Source organism: Gymnoscopelus microlampas, assembly GCF_963454915.1.
Source record: "Gymnoscopelus microlampas genome assembly, chromosome: 1".
Classification (NCBI taxonomy): domain Eukaryota; kingdom Metazoa; phylum Chordata; class Actinopteri; order Myctophiformes; family Myctophidae; genus Gymnoscopelus; species Gymnoscopelus microlampas.
In genome coordinates, this window is record NC_139962.1 from 5,303,845 (window position 1) to 5,322,302 (window position 18,458).

Here is an 18,458-nt window from a genome sequence, read left to right on the forward strand (position 1 = left end):
GTATACTCAAAAGCACTTTCTCAGTGTTGTTAGTTTGAAAACAACAACTGTGCAGATGTCTGATGTCAGTAATGTGTCACTGAAGGTGAAAATATAAGGGTCTAATCACTGTTCTGCCTGAGAGAGATTGTTTCACAAAAGCCTCATTATCTCAGCTTCTATCTCCAGATAGCTGATTTTGGTGAAACCAAGCTATATTCAACTGCCAATAGCTAAAGAACGGAACATGCTAGGAACTCACTTTCTTTTTCTGGCAAAAGTAGAGATTCTGATCTTTGTTTTGAGGTATTCCATGTGTTCATAGTCCTAGCACAAAATGTTCTGTGGGCCTAGATAGACTGGCCAGAAAGCTCAAAAATGGCTGGCACAGGCAGCTATGGCTGGTGTTTTAACTCTGGCAGTCAATGTGTTAATGATTGCTTCAATAACAAAAAAAATATCCTAGAATTCAAGTCTCCATGGGGTGACTAATCGATAGAAAAAAATATTGTCTTTGTTGGGTGAACTATCCCTTTAATGTGAGAAAATGTGTACACATTATCAGTGTCTGCTTTCTGTCACACTGGAAAGGAATATCCATGAATGTGTTGATGACATTGTTACCTATTAGAGTAATTGATCATTGCACTGAATAGCCTATCATTGTGGGAAGCAAGGCTTTTGGAGGGGTGAGCAACACGGGAGCTTAGAGTTGGGCCAGCACCTACTGTACACGGATGAGAATATTGTTTTCAAGTCTATTGACCATGAAAACATTACACAAAGCAGCTTTAACCCAATGAAACCAGAGGCCTTAAAACATTATGCCAACAATAACAGCTAAAGGGTACATTTGACCATTTTAAACCTATGCATAATTTGCCTCTTAAATACCTACTTTGACCCACATAGAATGAATAATTGCTTTTCTTCATGATAAATTAGATAATAGATGTTTGCATTTCTGACCGGATTTAGTTCAATCTGGTAGAAAACCCAATAAATTCCTAACGAGGTGATCAGCAATCAAATATATCCATATAAAAGTATTGTTATAAAATACACTTTTATAAATTGAATTTCTGCTTCTACGTCTTGGTGGCACCATGACCCATGATGGCCTTCTTAGTGTTTTTCTCGGGTTTCAAAAGGATTATATAACACTTTGGGCCAAACAGCGCTACCAAAAGGCCAAAACTAGATGCTAAAATAGCAAATACCTCTACTACATCTGCATATTTGCCTGGAGAGCTGATATATGCTGGGATGAAGGCTATCCACACGGCACAGAAGATCAACATGCTGAAAGTGATTAACTTGGCTTCATTGAAGTTGTCTGGAAGATTCCTTGCCATGAATGCTAGGATGAAACTGAGGAGTGCCAGTAAACCAATATAACCTAGTAACACGGCAAAACCAACTGTTGATCCCACTTCACACTCATAGACTATCTTATCACTGTGGTATTGTGTGTTTTTATGAGGAGTTGGTGAGGCAGACACAAGCCAGGCTGTGCAGATTATTGCCTGGATGGAAGTAAGAGCCAGAACAGTTCCTCTCTGCTGCATAGCACCAAAAAACTTCATAATGTCTGCACCACCAGGCTTGGAGGCCTTGAACACAGCCAACACCACCATAGTCTTTACCAAGATACACGAGACACACAGCACAAAGCTGATCCCAAATACTGCATGCCTCAGCTGACAAGTCCAGAGTCTGGGACGACCAATGAACAGAAGTGAGCACAAGAAACACAGTTTGAGTGACATCAAAAGTTGGAAACTGAGTTCTGAGTTGTTGGCGCGTACCATGGGTGTGTCTCGATGATAGATGAAGATTCCCATGATAATGGCACAGCTAAGTGTGCCCAGCAATGCCATGGTTGTCAAGGAGATACCCAGGGACTCAGGGTAGGAGAGGAACTCCATGCTCTTAGGGACACAGTGGTCACGCTGGGGACTTGACCAGAAGTCCTCTGGACAACTGGTGCACTCTGTAGAGTCTAACAAAAACAGAAAGTTTAAAGAGACATCAGTATTGTCCGGTAGCAGTATCGGTTAGCGCCCCAGCCTGTGTCTTCCGTGAGGAAGAAGCCCAACAAATCCACGGTGAGGCTTTTAAGCAGGGCCATTCAAGCAATTCGCAAGTGGAGCCTGCAGTACCATCACAGCCCAAGAAACCATCACGCCAGAAATGTTTGGAACGGGGGAGTCTGATGTAACGCTCAGGTCCTTGACCTGGTGTGATGACGGAGGAGCCCGGCCAGGAGGCCATGCACAGAGCCTAGTCCCTCCACGTGCCAGAGCCTTTACTCTCCACAGTCCCGGCAGAGTAGTTCCGGAGAAGCGGATAGTGTGGCCCTGTCTTTCCCTAAGAGGACTGACCGTGGGTAGCCACTGGGACGTAAGTCGGGTTCTGATCAACCCTGGTGGGGTCACCTGGGCGAGGGTGTATGTTGCAAATTAAGTTTTTGAACAACCCCGGGTATGGACTAGTAATGTTAACCTACCAGTTTGAGTGCTGATCTCTCCCTCAGAACAAGCAATGCAGTCAAAGCAGCAGACAGGTTCTCCTTTCCTTCTGGCCACACGGGTTCCAGGGGAACAGCTCTCACTGCACACTGACCGAGGAGGCTGCAGAGGAAAGTAACAATGATTTTCAGTCTAAACAAGATTACATTCACATCATGAGCTCAACATGAGTTATTTTAGAAAGCTGAAATGACCTTTTTGGATTCAAAGTTCCAGAAGATTCTGTCTTCATCAAGGATGAATTCTTCATCTCCGGAGGCTGACTTCTTGACCACACCTACATTGTGAATCTTTGTGCTTCCATCAGGAAGCCATCAGGAAGCCACGCCCAGTTCACAGCTGTTTTCACACGCGACGGAGGCGCCCGACAAAGCCCGGTTCACAACATGCAGACAGATAACTTTGTTTGGCAACGGACCACCTCACCTGATAAGAATGAACCCCAGCAAAGAGCTGGAGAAACAAGGATGGATTATTTGTCCCGGTTAGCGTCCGTGTTTGATCCAAGACATGCGTTGACGAGCAGACCACCGCCTGAAGGAATGTGTCCGTTGATGACGAGACAAGGGCTTTCCCAACAACAACGTCATCAAGAGGATTTCCCCATGCGCCACATAGGTCACATGGGCCCAAGACAACGGCAAGGCATCTCCCAGAGGGAAACGCATGAAAATTGTGTTTTCCCCCCGGTATTCTCTATCCCCTGGGACCACTGCTTGGAGTCGACGCGGGACAAAGGCCTCTCCCCTCCCCCACCCCTCCTCCTCCACCACCACCAGCCGATACCAGGACAGATGGGAAACGGAGTTATTTTCCCTGCTTTCTCAATGGATACAGCACGACGTCTTCAAAGTTTTCCTTTGTGGGGAAGGCTTGAATTCAGAGACGTACAACCACAGCGTGTCCCACCGAGAGGAATGCTGGGAAACGGAGTTCTTTTCCCTGTTTTGTCAATGGACCCAGGGCGTCATTTACACGGTTTCCCTTTGTGGGGAAGGCTTGTAAACAGAGATTTTTTTCCCCCTGTTTATCACACCATGGCGCCAGCACAGAACTTCTGCCTCACCCCTCCCCCACCCCCCACTGCCCTGCTGCAACCACAAAGACCCCACCCCCCTCCCCCGATCACACCTCCACCCCCCCTCCCCCCCTCCCCCCACAGCAGGACGGAGGAAGATCTGGCAGAGACCACGAAACCAGCTGATCAGGTTTTAACCCAAACCCCCCGCCCATCAGCGACTCCAGACCCCCCCCACCCACCCTCTCCTCCCCCACCCACCTTTGAAACTAGGAAAAAACAACTCAAGGAACCTGATTTTTTCCAGACTGAACAGATGGACACGATTTTCTCCAAAAAAGGTCTACACATCGTTCACCTAAATGTGAATAGCCTCAAAAACTCCTCAAAGATGTCTGAACTAAGATCCATGTTTGGAAATGGCAAGGTAGGGATTCTCTCTTTTTCAGAGACTAAACTGGATGACTCAGTAGACGACTCTGAAATTGAGATAATAGGCTACAATGTCATTAGGAAAGACAGAACTCTTTGTGGAGGGGGGGTTTGCATTTATGTGAGATCTGACATCATTTTCAATGTGTACCCAAAATTGGAGAACAACCCCACGGAATCGGTCTGGATAGAAATCATCTATCCTCACGCTAAACCCCTGATAATTGGCGCAATCTACAGGCCCCCAGATCAAAATGAGTTTTATGATTTAATAGAGGAGCAGATGGCAATCATTGGAAATTCGGAATTGATTCTAATTGGCGACTACAATACTGATGTTCTCAGGAAAGACGCCGCCATATTTCAATCTTTCAGAAAATTCTGTGACATGCATAGCCTCACCCAAATGATAAAAAATATCACGAGGGTAGGCCCCACTTCTCAGACCATCATTGACCTCATTTTGACATCAGACCAGTCGAGGATTCCTTTAAGTGGGGTCATCGAGTGCAGTCTAAGCGACCATAACATCATTTTCTGCACGCGTAAGATTCACAGATCTGTAGTTGACAGTCATAGCACGGTCAGCTGCAGGGCTATGAAAACTTACTCTTCAGAAGCTCTCACAACAGCTCTTGAGAAAATGGATTGGTCAAATGTACTCGATGGCTCCTCGGCTGAGGAGTCTTGGTCTGGTTTCAAAACTGCCTTTGTGTCTGTTATTGATAGCCTAGCGCCCAAGAAGGTGGTGAGAGTCAGAGCCCGTACACAACCCTGGATGAAGGAAGACATCCTAAATGCCATCAAACTCAGAAACAAATTGTACTCTGAGTTTAGGAAATGCAAAAATTTGCAACTACTTGAAAGATGCAGAAATCAACGAAATGTAGTAAACAAAATGGTCAAAACTGCCAAAAAGAATTTCTTAAATGAAAGCATTGAGGCAAACAAAAGCCACCCACAAAAGCTGTGGGAAGCGCTACAGAAATTGGGCTGCAACAACAAAATTCAAACCAAAACTACAAACATCTGCATTATTTCAAGTGGCGTGCTCATTACCGACAAGCAAGCGGTTGCGAACTGTTTTAACAGCTTTTTTACCACCATTGCAACCCAGTTGGTAAGCAAACTTCCTCAGCATTCAGGTTTGTACGGCTCTGACCACATCCATGCTTACTATGACAAACTAGAGGCTAAAAAAGACTCCTTCTCATTCAAACCAGTAAATGCTGATGATGTGCAGAGAAAACTTTTAGCCCTCCAGCCGAACAAGGCCACCGGCCTTGACAATATCCCCACCAGATTCCTCAGAGACGCAGCTACTGCTATTGCCCCCATAGTAGCCCAAATCACAAACCTATCCATCAGCCAGTGTCACGTCCCACAGGATTTCAAATTGGCAAGAGTAATCCCTCTACATAAAAAAGGAAGCAAATTAGAACCTGGCAACTATAGGCCTGTTTCCATCCTTTGTTCCATCTCAAAGGTTGTAGAGCGATTAATTCAAGAACAAATCAACAGCTACCTCAGCGAGCATAAACTGTTGTTTGAATTCCAATCGGGCTTCAGAACCTCCCATTCCACTGACACATGCCTGATGTATTTGACCGACTACATAAAACGTGAGGTAGACGCGGGCAAATACTGCGGCATGGTCATGTTGGACCTCCAAAAAGCGTTCGACACTGTAAACCATTCAATTTTACTTGATAAGCTGAGGGCGATTGGTTTTGACTGCACATCATTAAACTGGATGAGATCCTACTTGGAGGGTAGAGAGCAAGTGGTTGACATCAACGGAACCATGTCCTCTTCCCTCCCGGTGAGCTGTGGGGTTCCTCAGGGCAGCATTCTTGGGCCGTTACTGTTCCTTTTATACATTAACGACATGAATGCTGCCTGTAACTGCAAATTGTTCCTGTTCGCTGATGACTCGGCACTCCTGATCTCGGGAGAGGACAAGTTGCAAGTTGAGGAGGCGCTCAGCTCTGAACTCTCAAAAATCCGTACTTGGCTTACCGATAACAAACTGTCACTACACCTTGGGAAAACTGAATCCATTCTCTTTGGGACCAAACATTCCCTCAGACAGATGGAGGTAAATGATTTCAAGGTCAAAGTCGATGACACAATTATCGCTAGCAAAGAAGAGATTACCTATTTGGGTTGTATTCTCGACAAATACCTGTCGGGTGAAAGCATGGGGACAAAGGTGGTCAAAATAGTAAACCAGAGAACCAAATTTATGGGCAGAGTTTCCTCTTTTGTCAACCCACAGGCCCTCAGGACCCTCTCAGGGGCCCTGATTCAACCACATTTTGACTATGCTAGCACCTCCTGGTACTCCAACACCTCAGTGTCACTGAAGACTAAGCTTCAAACCTCCCAAAACAAACTGATTCGGCTACTCCTCGGATTGGGGCCCATGACCCACCTTTCTCCCGCCCATTTTGCCAGCCTAGGCTGGCTCAGGGTGGAAGACAGGGTTAAACAACTAAAAATGGGACTGGCCTTCAAAATTGTAAACGAAAATTTGCCCGATATGCCCCCTATTCCCGCATATCTGAGTAAATACCTCCAAAAGGTTAGTGACACCCACAGTCACAATACCAGAGGGAGCGTTAACAACAATTTGGTACCACCCACCCATAAAACAAACATGGGCAAATTCTCCTTCTACAGCACTGCCACCCAGGATTGGAATGGGCTAACCCCATCCCTCAAAAAATGCAGTTCGCTGGGCTCATTTAAAAGAGCCTTAAAAAATCACCTTTCAGGAGGCCAAAAGAGGAGGTAGTACCATTTTCCCATTAGATAGCCGACCCCCCCCCTGTTCTTGTACATATCTCCCCCCCCCCTTTTTTTGTTTTTTTATTTTCTTTTGTTGTACATAGTATTATATGTATGTATATATGTATGTATATATATATATATATATATGTGTATAGATATATATATAGATATATAGATATATATATATTCTTGCTGTTTTTTTTATTTTCTTTGTGTAATGATATTCGAACTGTGATGCCACTATATATGTCTATGAATTGAATACCAAGGCCCTCATTGGAAACAAGTCCGCAAGGACTTTTATGAACGGACCTGTTAGACAAAGTACTTTAAATGTAAATGTGTTGTTTTACATTTTTTGCCTAATAAAATATTCAATCAATCAATCGAGGATTGGTAAAGCATCACCATTCTCATCAAATGATACACAATCACCAACAGATGTGGTGAAGTTGACCTTTTCCAGGTAATAGAGAAGCTAGAAATGGTGATGAGCAGAATCATGAAGAGAAAAAGATAGGGGTGTGCCGATAATAATTTCACGATAAGATACACAATATTAGGATCACGATATCAATACGATACGATATATGGCACTTTTTTATTATGACAATATATGGGGGGAGAAAAAAGCAAACAAATACTTCTGTTTTTGCATTATTATTTTTGCAAAAAAAATATATTTAAAAAATATAATATATATATATATATATATATATATATATTTCTTTTTTTCAAAAACACCATTTCTTTGAAACTTTGCAGTTATGTAGAGGGTCATTCCAAATATCACTGAAACCAATCTTACTCCAATTTGCCAAAGGGGGGCGCTATAGCAATTCTTTGAAAATGCAAACATTAAACAGGCATGTCTTGTTTGGCCGACAGCCATGAAACTTGCTTACACTTGTGCTTTGACTTATGAGGAACACATCTATCACTTTGACCAGTAAGCTCCGCCCTAGATTGTCCACAATTTTGAGCAGTTCGAAAAACACTTAAACCCAGGATTTTTCAGCTATTTGCGTGAAACTGTATCATCTGTGTGAGCCCCTTTTTCACTGGTTAAGTTCTGTTGGTCCAATGGCTTCTCTCTACAGCATCTGCCTTTCAACCACAAGGTCGCCGGTTCAAGCTCGACCTCATACACTCTTAATTTGAATTGCAAACAACATGACTGTATCAATGAAATCATGTGCAATTGAGAGTATGTTTTTTCAATGTATGACATAGGCCTACTTCATTGTGAAAATAGCCGAACTACAATCCTGTCTGTCTGTCTGTCTGTCTGTCTGTCTGTCTGTCTGTCTGTCTGTCTGTCTGTCTGTCTGTCTGTATGTCTCTCTCTCTCTCTCTCTCTCTCTCTCTCTCTCTCTCTCTCTCTCTCTCTCTCTCTCTCTCTCTCTCTCTCTCTCTCTCTCTCTCTCTCTCTCTCTCTCTCTCTCTCTCTCTCTCTCTCTCTCTCTCTCTCTCTCTCTCTCTCTCTCTCTCTCTCTCTCTCTCTCTCTCTCTCTCCTCCTGAACACACAACAACAGGTATGATAGCACTTCAAATGGCCATACTTCAGCGCAACATAGGACAAGGTCTGATGCCCACGTAGCAGCCTGAAAATCTAGTTCTTGAATCCAGAATCCAGAATCTTGAATCCAACTAGAAACATTTAAAGGTTAACTGAATTAATATCCCACCTGCCATGGCTGTATTGTCTGCAAACTGGCACAGCCGTGCTCAGTGAAAGGTCCTCTTCCTGGCACACATTGCAACATGTCATGGAGGGCATGGGTCAGAGCATACACAGCCTTGTATATATTATACTCTGCCCTGAGGTTAGACACATCCAACAGGGTAGTTTCTGAAAGGTCCTCTTGTCCAGTACACACCCTTCCATCAGCATCCACCCACTCTGACGGAATGGGTGCAAATTTACACTGAAATGCGTGCTCCCAAAATTGCCTTACCTGAAGAAACAACAATGAAGTCTTATATAGTCCAGTCAATCTGTGGTTTGACCCAAACACAATTGCAATAATGTATGATCCTTTGGGTCATCCAAATAACATATTAAAAGTTGTGTATTATATATTTAGTGGATCAAGGTAAGTTTAGGGTTTGAAATTGAGCTTACTCATGGACACCTCAACCCATGGCCATAGACAGGAATCGAGAACTCAACCTTTGGACTCACAGGCTGTCACAGCAGTGATTGAGCTAAGGCTTCATCCAGCCTGATGGTGTCTGTTGAATATCATAGACTCTTGCCTTCTGCCATGAACCGAGCCCCTGTTTCACAAACACTAAGATCAGTGGCTCACAGAGCATTTACCAATAGAAAAATGTGATATCTCCTCAGTACCAAAACTAGTTAAAGTAGCCGATTATGAGAACAGTCATGTTGTGTGCAATGCAATTTAAATAAAGTCTGCATGAGGTGAAGCTTGAACTGGCGACCATGTGATTACGAGGCAGATGCTGTGGGGAGAAGCCATTGGACCAACAGACCTGAACTGGTGAAAAAGGAGCTCACACAGATGACACAGTTTCACACAAATTGCTAAAAAATCCTGGGTTTAAGTGTTTTTCAAACTGCTCAAAATTGTGGACAATCAAAGGGCGGAGCTTACTGGTCAAAGTGATAGATGTGTTCCTCATGAGTAATCGAGTTTCATGGCTGTCGGCCAAACGAGGCATGACTTTTGCCTGTTTGAAGTTTGCCTTTTCAAAAAATTGCTATAGCGCCCCCGTTTGACCAATTGGAGTAAGATAATGGGTTTCCATGACATCCCATGACAGCCGCTGTCATGACAGCCGCTGTTCCCTTGACAGTAGTTGAATCTCAACCTTTTTGAAATGTGTCACTGGATACCTTTACAAACACATTGGTGAAGACATTTCTTTTTATAGATATTTATTTGAAGATGTATGTAATATCCCCTGACTACTTGGCTGTGATTTGTCCAACTATTGAGCCTGTTAGTTTCAGTACTTGCAGTTTCACAACCTGACCTCTGGGGGGGGGGACACTTTTGAACATTTTACTTCTTATATATTGTAGCCATGTCTATAAGGAACTATTTATACCAGGTTTAGATCATTTTACTCCCATATGATCTGTGAAACTGTAAGTACCAAAGGCAGACAAATGGGTGTTGGGATACTGTTACCCCAAATACAGGCATCAGACATTAAAATATCCTCTCAAAAAGAGTTTTATTGGAAAGGTTGACCGACCAAAACTCAAGAATAGACACCAAATATGTTGGATAACTCCACATAAACCCTCCAATATTTAACACCATTTGACCAAGACTGCACCGCTTTAAAACCTCAAAGCGTTTGACCTTGAAAAAATGTTCCACTAAATCCATAAAGAACAACTTTTAATATATGATATAGGAGGGTATTAGGACCAATAAAAACTATATCACATTACTATTGCAATTTATTTTGGGTTTGGGTTTTTGCTTATATTGACTGGCCTATTAACACATCGGGTGCCAGCATTTTTTCATAACAACTTACGTTGGGTGCCAGCATTCTCCCCATTGACTGCGCTTTACTGTTTAAATCTGTAGACTCCGCGACAAGCAAATCCATGTAAAAAAAAGCATCCATTCATGTTGAGCGATGACCCTGGCTACAGCTTGGAACCATAACATTTCACTTGCGAGTTACAACGGGGGAGGATCGCGCATGACCGGTTTTCACCACAGGAAACGGATTCGGAGATATAGGCGTTTTAAAGAAGGAAATAGACAGGAAGCGGATGGAAGCCATATTTTTGTTTCCGGTGATCCATTTGGCCTATCCTTCTTAGGATCACAATGGGTACTCCCAGGGCTGCTCTAGCCCCGCCCGTGCGGAGAAAAACGAAAAAAACAAAAAGACTAAACTCACGGTCCGGACCGTGAACGGCACCAGAGCGCTACTATGTAAACACATGGTTCAGACCGTGATCGGCACCCGATGTGTTAAGAATAAATACAATAACAGATGTAATTTAGAAATAACGGCTTAAATATCAAATTAAACAAAAATACTCACTATGTTATCTTCATGGTTGTTATCAGGGTCATTGTCAGGATGTATTTTTAACAAGAAGTCCTTGAGACCCGGTATCTCTCCACGACGAATGGCAAAACCCAGGGTGCCTCTCAGGTAGGGCAGGTAGTGAGGAGCCTGGAGATATGGGTCTTCCAACCAGGCTGAAGTGGCAGGTAAGATCCATAGCAGACCTGTCACATTCTGCTTTACCACCTGTTGAATGTGTTTTTTTTAAAGGAGGAAAACAATGGGATGCCTTTCCTTCAATACATGCATCCTTCGAATTATGAATCCCTAAATGTACATGTATCATAACACACACCTCCTCCATGACATTATGTAAATATCTCCCATATCCAAATACAATGACCACACGAGCTGTGGACGTCTTCATCACAGTGACAATCCTCTGGAGTTTAACCAGGTCATTGTCAAAGGGCAGGGCCTCTGAATAAGCCACACAACCCAGACCAGACTGGTCCAGGTCAGACTGGAGTATTAGGGCAGCATCACGGCCTCCATCATCATCACTAAACAACAGTCCTACCCAGGTCCACTCAAACCACCTCATCGTCTGGAGTATAGCTCGCACCTGATTGGTTAAAGAATGGAGGGATAAGTGCTTAGGTTAGATTATTCACATGGTGGTAAATCAGTGTGTGGAAATGAACTACTAGATACAAACTATAAGGCTATTTGTGGCCCGCGGAGTCGTCCAATGTGGCCCACTACGTGATTTTAGAAAACGCCGATTCATAAGACCTCGAAACGAGAGAGAAAAAAAAAGACCAAAGAAAATAACGGCGCCAGCAGCTTCTTATAGGGGCGGCAGGCACTATAGAGGCAGTTATCCCCCCCCCCCCCCCCCCGCCCCGCAGCTGACTGAGAAGGTCTGATAGTGGCCAAACTTGTTATTTGAGAACATTGGCCAAGGTCATTAGCATACGGTTGACCATGGCCTCTCTTGAGTCGTCAAACACAACATGAATAGAGTCGCAGTTTGCGGGCACCGTGGGTCATCTGATGAGTTCACCCCAAAACACAGTCATCCCGGGGGAAATCCGGCGGTATTCAGCTGGTTTGGTACAACAGCTAGAAAGACAATATGTTTTTGTATTTTTACTCAATAAAAACAATATTGAATTCAGGACTTTTACTTGTAACAGAGTATTTCTACATTTAAAAAAGTATGAAAAAAACCTAAAACTAACTAACTAATAAAAACTCAACTAAAACTAAGCATTCTTGTAAAAACTGGCTAAAACTAATAATGAAAAATCCCAAACTATTATAACATATAACACATGAGCGCGCATGCGTGTCTGCGTGCCCACATCAAGTCACTTTTTGACCAATGCGGCCCAGACCCCAAAATGAGTTTGACAAGCCTGTACTAGATGAGAAACATTTGCCAAAAAAGGAAAAGGGGAGAAATATAAGTTGTATTTAGCTTCAAACAAGCAGTGACTGCCTTTGCCCTTTGGAATCTCATTCCAGAAAGCAAGTAGATCACTCTACCTTACCCTATGATCACAATGCAGACTGAATACATCTGTGTATCCTTCAGCACCATGGACAGAGACACTGTCACAAAACATCACATTTTCACCCCTAATTAATTACTAGGCTACATATTTTGCTAAGATACATGGACATTGTTTTTTTCATAAAACCGTCAATAACAACTACAAATCCTTCATGGCAATCACCTGGTAATAGACCAGGTTAAAATGGGATTCAAGTAGGAACTTACCATGGGCACTCTGTACAAACCTATTATTCTAGAGATGGCAATAGAACTTTTTGAGGTAGCAGGACCCACAATTCCGATCACTGGAGGAGACCCGACACAGCTCTCATCCAGTGTAAACTGCTCCTCTCTCCCACTGATCAGTGACATCGCTGCACGGAATCCAACTCCAAGCGTGGCACACGTATCATAGATACTGTATCCCAGAGTCACATTGGGCAGCAGGCTGGGGTTTCTGTTGATCTCATTGACAGCAAAAGCAATGGTCTGGGCCCATCTGAACCCATTGGTGCTAAAACTAACACACAACATTGCATTGTAAACTTTATCGTTGCTGTCCGAAACCATGTATCTCCATATTGAAAGGTTTTATGTTATTGTTTGATAAATGAATGCCTTACTTTGTCTTACTACAGGGTCACACAAACGTAGCAAACTAGCTGATCTACAAGCTCACACGACATTGCACCACAACACCTTGTGAGCTTGTGCATCGTCTAATTTAGCTATTTTTTTAAAGACAAAATTCAAGTGAAAGGGTACGTGGCTTATATATATTGAACTAATGAAAAGTATTAGAAAGCGCTTGTCATGAAAAATTAATACAATTTAAGTGAGAAAAAAATTAATAATAATAAAGCGCTTGTGACTAAATAATAACTGCCTTGGATCCATCGAAACACAGGTTATTATTATGTTTTTTTCTCCCCATGAAAAGTAACATACAAGGTTTCCACCCGACAGTGACTATACGTACATTTGTAGAAATATACAAATCAATTAATCCTGGTTCTATCTATCAAAACAAGGTCAGTGTTCTCTTGCTTGCTAGTTGTGATACTTACTGATAGCAAGAAGGTTCCTGTTGCTTGGAGGTAAAAGACTGCTCAGGGAACACATAGGAGACGTGGAAGGGCAGCAAACCACCCAGAAGCACATCTCCAGCCTTGTACAATCTGTTGAGATTAAACTGTGCCTGTAACTCACACGAAGAGGAAGATGAGGAAGACAAAGGAGAGAATGAAGAGAACAATATCAAGTATGAGAACAGGTGTATGACTAGAGAAACCCTCATGACTGTCCTTCTCTGTCTAACACACCCCTCCCTTCTCTAAATCCATGTCTAGTTGGTAAGTTTTATACACTGTGCTGTGCCATCCCCTGTGTCGCCTTATGGCATTACGTAATCCCTGCAGGGCCGCATTAAGACCCCTCAGGGCCGTGGAACACCACAAAACCAAAGGCCCCCCCAGCGGCGTAATTTCACGCTCATTTTTCGCGCACACGCGCAAAATTTTTCGGGTCTAATTCGGTTCTATTTGACCAATATAAATCAACATTTTTTCTTTAAATACACACAAATTAAATACACAATTCTCACGGGGCCCTGCAGGCTGCGGGCCGTGGAACACAAGTTCCACTAGGTTCCACGGTTAATGCGGCCCTGAATCCCTGCGCCACCTTATGGCATTACGTAATCTCTTACAACACCCATCTGAATAGAGACAGAAGTAGAGGCAGGGCTTAATATACATTAACAATACTTTCATATACGAACATATGAAATCACAGATTGGGCCTCTCATCCACAACCAGAGCGGACAGTAACTAAGATTTACTTGAGTTCAATTCTTAATTACATTTTTGGAGCTCTATTTGTTTTTGCAAGCATATGACTTTTAGGGATACTACATTTACTGTTGAGGAAAGTCTTATTTCTATAATAAAAGAATACGCCCGCATACGCACACTGACGAACTGCGCGGTACAGGAGCACATTTATTGAAGGAGAGGCAACATTTCGGTTTATAATGACCTTCTTCAGGCATGAAGGCTACTACATCTCAAATAGAAATATTGGACTTTTGACTCCATTACATTTCTGGGAAGAGACCCAAACTTCAAAACATATATTACGAATTAACCACCTCGGCCCCATTTAAAATATTGTGGAAAATAGCAGATCTACAAGCCCACAACGTTTGAAAAGGTCTGACATTTTGAGATTGTTTTTTATCTACCTTTTTATATACATTCTCAAAAAATAATTGTTGATAAATGTTCTGAATTTCAATGCACCAATGCATTAATATTAAAAAATAAAATGTAGCCTGCTTTGTAATTTGTACTTTTGAATATTTTTTATTCATTTACTTGAGTAAGCTTTGTTCACCACTGTCCACAACCACTCCAGCACCACCCACCCACCCACGTCAATATGGACAACTTCAAATATTAGTTGTTAACCTTGTACGTAATCGTTTGCTGCGATGCGATAGTATGCTCTAGCCAACACCAACTCGGGACTCCTGAATCGCTGTCCTCCACACTCTTCTATCTAACACAGGGGTCTTCAACCTTTTCAGGCCAAGGACCCCCTAACTGAGAGAGAGATGAAACAGGGACCCCCACTATATATTACATAAAATTGTGTTGCAGATTAAAGCTTTTCATAGATGTTGGATTCATGTTAATGTGTATTTTCAGACATTTAACGACTTAAACCATCAATACTTAGTGAAATTTCACTCTGTACTTGGTCTGCTCGTTTTTCCCTCTTGGGCGAGGCGTTGTGAGCTTGTAGATCGGCTATTTTCGGCTAAAGTTGTCCTTAGAATATAGGGATGCTAGGGTTCAAGTGGTTAATGTAAAAAACAATGATCCTATCACACAGAGATTTGGCGGACCCCCTGTAGCAACTCTGAGAACCCCCTAGGGGTCCCGGACCCCTAGTTGAAGACCCCTGATCTAACAGGGTCTGGAGCTCTACAGCGTTGTAAGATAAGATGTCGCGCCACAGTGCATCTACAGTACGTAGGTGGATCGGCTTCTTGTCTTTCCTGGCTTTGGCCTGGGTTGGCTCCTTTAGTGTCAGTTTGCTCGCCACTAGTTCCGGGTTCCTCATCCTTCTCTCTCTGACCTTGTCCGTGACCCGTGGCAGGTCCCCCCCCCCCCCCAGACATTCATGTGGCACCTGCTGGGTGCATCCACACATGTACGTCAAGTTGTCGTACGGGAGTCGGAAGTCCCATCCACTCCCATGTTAAGTTAAAAAAACGAAAGTACTGTTCCGTTTTTTCCTATAACATGGGAGTGGATGGGACTTCCGACTTCCGTACGACAACTTGACGTACATGTGTGGATGCACCCAGTGCCGTAGTCTTTCAATATAGTGACACGTTCCTGACAAACGGATATGGACATGACTGACACCATGGTACTGACCAGAGCCACTGGGTTACTAATAGTCCCTGTAATAAAGTCTAAACTTAACACCAGAAATGTCCCCCTGCCCGTCCCGACCCCACAACTGTTACTCTACATATGTGTTTGTTTTGCTACTAGTGTTGATTATACACAGGACCACAATGGAAACAAGCCCTTAGGGCTTTTTGTGTTATCCTTTTACCACCATTTGTATAATCGTACCACTGTACTTTTTTGCAAACTGTTAATAAAGTATTCAATCAATCAATCAATACATAAAAAATAGGCCTGTCAATCGATTCATGAATAAATCGCGATTCTTAATGCCACGATTTTAAAATCGATTCAAAATATAAAAAATTGATTTATTTTTTTATAAGTTAGTACCTTTTTCACTGGCACTTTGTCTGAAATCAATGTCAGAAAGACTGACTGACATGATCTGGCTGCATTTAAGTATATGTATGATTCAACTTTTCATGGTTTATATTGTTCAGAATTGTTTTAAAATGTTCTAGTATAATTAAAGCAAAGTGATTTGGGGTAGAAAATCGCAATAAATCGCAGAATCGAATCGAATATCAATTAATCGCAGAATCGCAATTTTAATCGAATTGGCACCCTAGCAATCGATTTTGAATCGAATCGTGAGGTAAGTGAATCGTAACACCCCTAATAAAAAAGTATATTTCTAAGTGAATCACTCACACCAGCATTGGTGTAACCAGCACCACTGTGAATACGTTTGTGTTTAATGGTGAAACTATAAGGCAGAGAGTGTTGATCACAAATTGTTCAATATCTGTACGTCCACAGATCGGGCTCCAGACCAATTAGAGACCCTAGAGACCAAATCATGAATCTGGTGTTTGCAGGTGCCCTGGAAAACTTTTCTCCACGTTCACCCTCTGAAAGGAATACCAAAACGCTCGCCCCAAAACACAGTCGCCCCGGGCGCAAATCCGGTGACCTCGGAACGGTTTCTACCTGGTATTCCTAAACCATGTAAACTATGCCTGAACCTAACCTTAACCTCAGTAAAACGGTGCCAAAACCTGACCCTATTGTAAACTTAACCTCAGTAAAACTAAGCCTAACCCTAAACTTAGTTCTAACCTTATCCTCAATAAAACAAATACAAGAATACAAGAACCGCCCCAGCGTGCGGCCGGTGGAAAACAATGGGAGCGTGTGAGTCTTCCGGTTACCTCTGAAAGGTCTGACAGGCGTTTAGGTCCTCAGACCCTTTTGATGAGGAATTGATCATTTTAGGCAAACCTTATTCTTCTACAGGTCCTGGGCTTCTGAATCGGACATAATATGTGGATCTGCACTAAAATTAGAGTGATCCTAGCCTGGGTGCCAGCCTGCTTCGCTACGTTCGGCGGATTTTTTTTTCTCTCTGCACTCATCAGTCTGGAATGCCCCCGATTGACTCGTCTTGTAGAACTACACTGGAACTACATATGTTACGTTAGGCAACGTCGTTGCTGATTGGATGTTGTTCAAACGAATGACGAATCAAAACGATCACACCGTTTTTTTTGTCCCGCCCCGCACCACAGACCAATCAGAAGCCACGGTAGGTTTCGAACCTTGGCTGCTGTGTCCCGCCTCCTGGAGATAGGAGGCATTCCAGACTGAGAAGCGCAGAGAGAAAAAAAAATCCGCCGAACGTAGCGAAGCAGGCTGGCACCCAGGCTAGAGTGATCCTGAGGTGGTTGCACCTCTTTACGGTAACCGGAACGCTCGCCCCAAAACACATGTTTTTTCACGGGCCGCACGCCCCGGCAGTTCTTGTATTCGTTTTACGGAGGTTAAGGTTAGGTTTAGGCATAGTTTTACTGAGCTTACGTTTTGGAATACCTGGCGGCGACCGTTCCGACTAGGTCGCCGGATTTGACCCAGGGCAAGCGTGTTTTGGGGCGAGAGTTCTTGTATTCCTCACTATGTATCTCGTACGGCCCATGGAAGCACATCCACATCTCATAACAAATCCACGGCGTTTAAAAGACCCTGAGAGAACATTCGTAACCTGAGCCCACTTGTTCAACATAAATTGTATTATTTTAATCACATTGCACCAATGTCACGTGAATGGAACGAGAGAGCTATAGACCAATTATTTGTTTACTAACATTGAGACTGGACGCACAGGTGATTGTTTCACGCAATCAATTCCCAACCTGTTGTTTCGGGGTGCGCTGGTTTCAGCACACCCCAACCCCCTCTTGTGTGTTGGCTAGTGAGGAGCGTCCTAGCGAGACCTGATAGAATGGGTTTCATTGCACGCATACTGGTTGCACGCATTCTGGTTCTTATCAGTGTGACGTCGTCTGTTAAGGGGTCTATTGTAACACACGCACACACTCGTACACACTGTTCTGTTCACTTCTCTTTCTCTCTTCACTCTGCACCTCGACCAGCAAGCTGAGCACTTGAACTTGAACCTTGAACCTTGGCCTTGCCATCATATAGGGTACCTCTGTATGTTGTTCTCCTCATCCACTTTAGTCGTGCTCTGCTTATCAATGAATCTATAATCAATGTAAGTTATTAGTAACTAAAGTTTTCAAATAATTGTAGTGGAGTAAAAGTACAATATTTGCCTCTGAGATGTAATGGAGTAAAAGTTTTGGAAATTGGAAATACTTGAGTAAAGTACAAATACCTCAACGTTTTATTTAAGTCAAGGTATAGGTCTAC

General features: G+C 43.1%; 1 protein-coding gene across 1 annotated transcript in view; it reads right to left on the bottom strand.

Moving 5' to 3' along the window:
- Positions 1-1,067: 1,067 nt before the first annotated feature.
- Positions 1,068-18,458, bottom strand: part of LOC311050409 (vomeronasal type-2 receptor 1-like) — a gene marked incomplete at both ends in the record, with an annotated part of 28,121 nt that continues 10,730 nt past the window's right edge. Inside the window, 7 exons of the mRNA XM_084064485.1 lie at positions 1,068-1,981; positions 2,489-2,612; positions 10,796-11,008; positions 11,160-11,387; positions 12,549-12,822; positions 13,391-13,521; positions 16,461-16,515. Coding sequence (XP_083920611.1) covers positions 1,068-1,981; positions 2,489-2,612; positions 10,796-11,008; positions 11,160-11,387; positions 12,549-12,822; positions 13,391-13,521; positions 16,461-16,515 — 1,939 coding nt within the window. The remainder of the gene's footprint in view (positions 1,982-2,488; positions 2,613-10,795; positions 11,009-11,159; positions 11,388-12,548; positions 12,823-13,390; positions 13,522-16,460; positions 16,516-18,458) is intronic.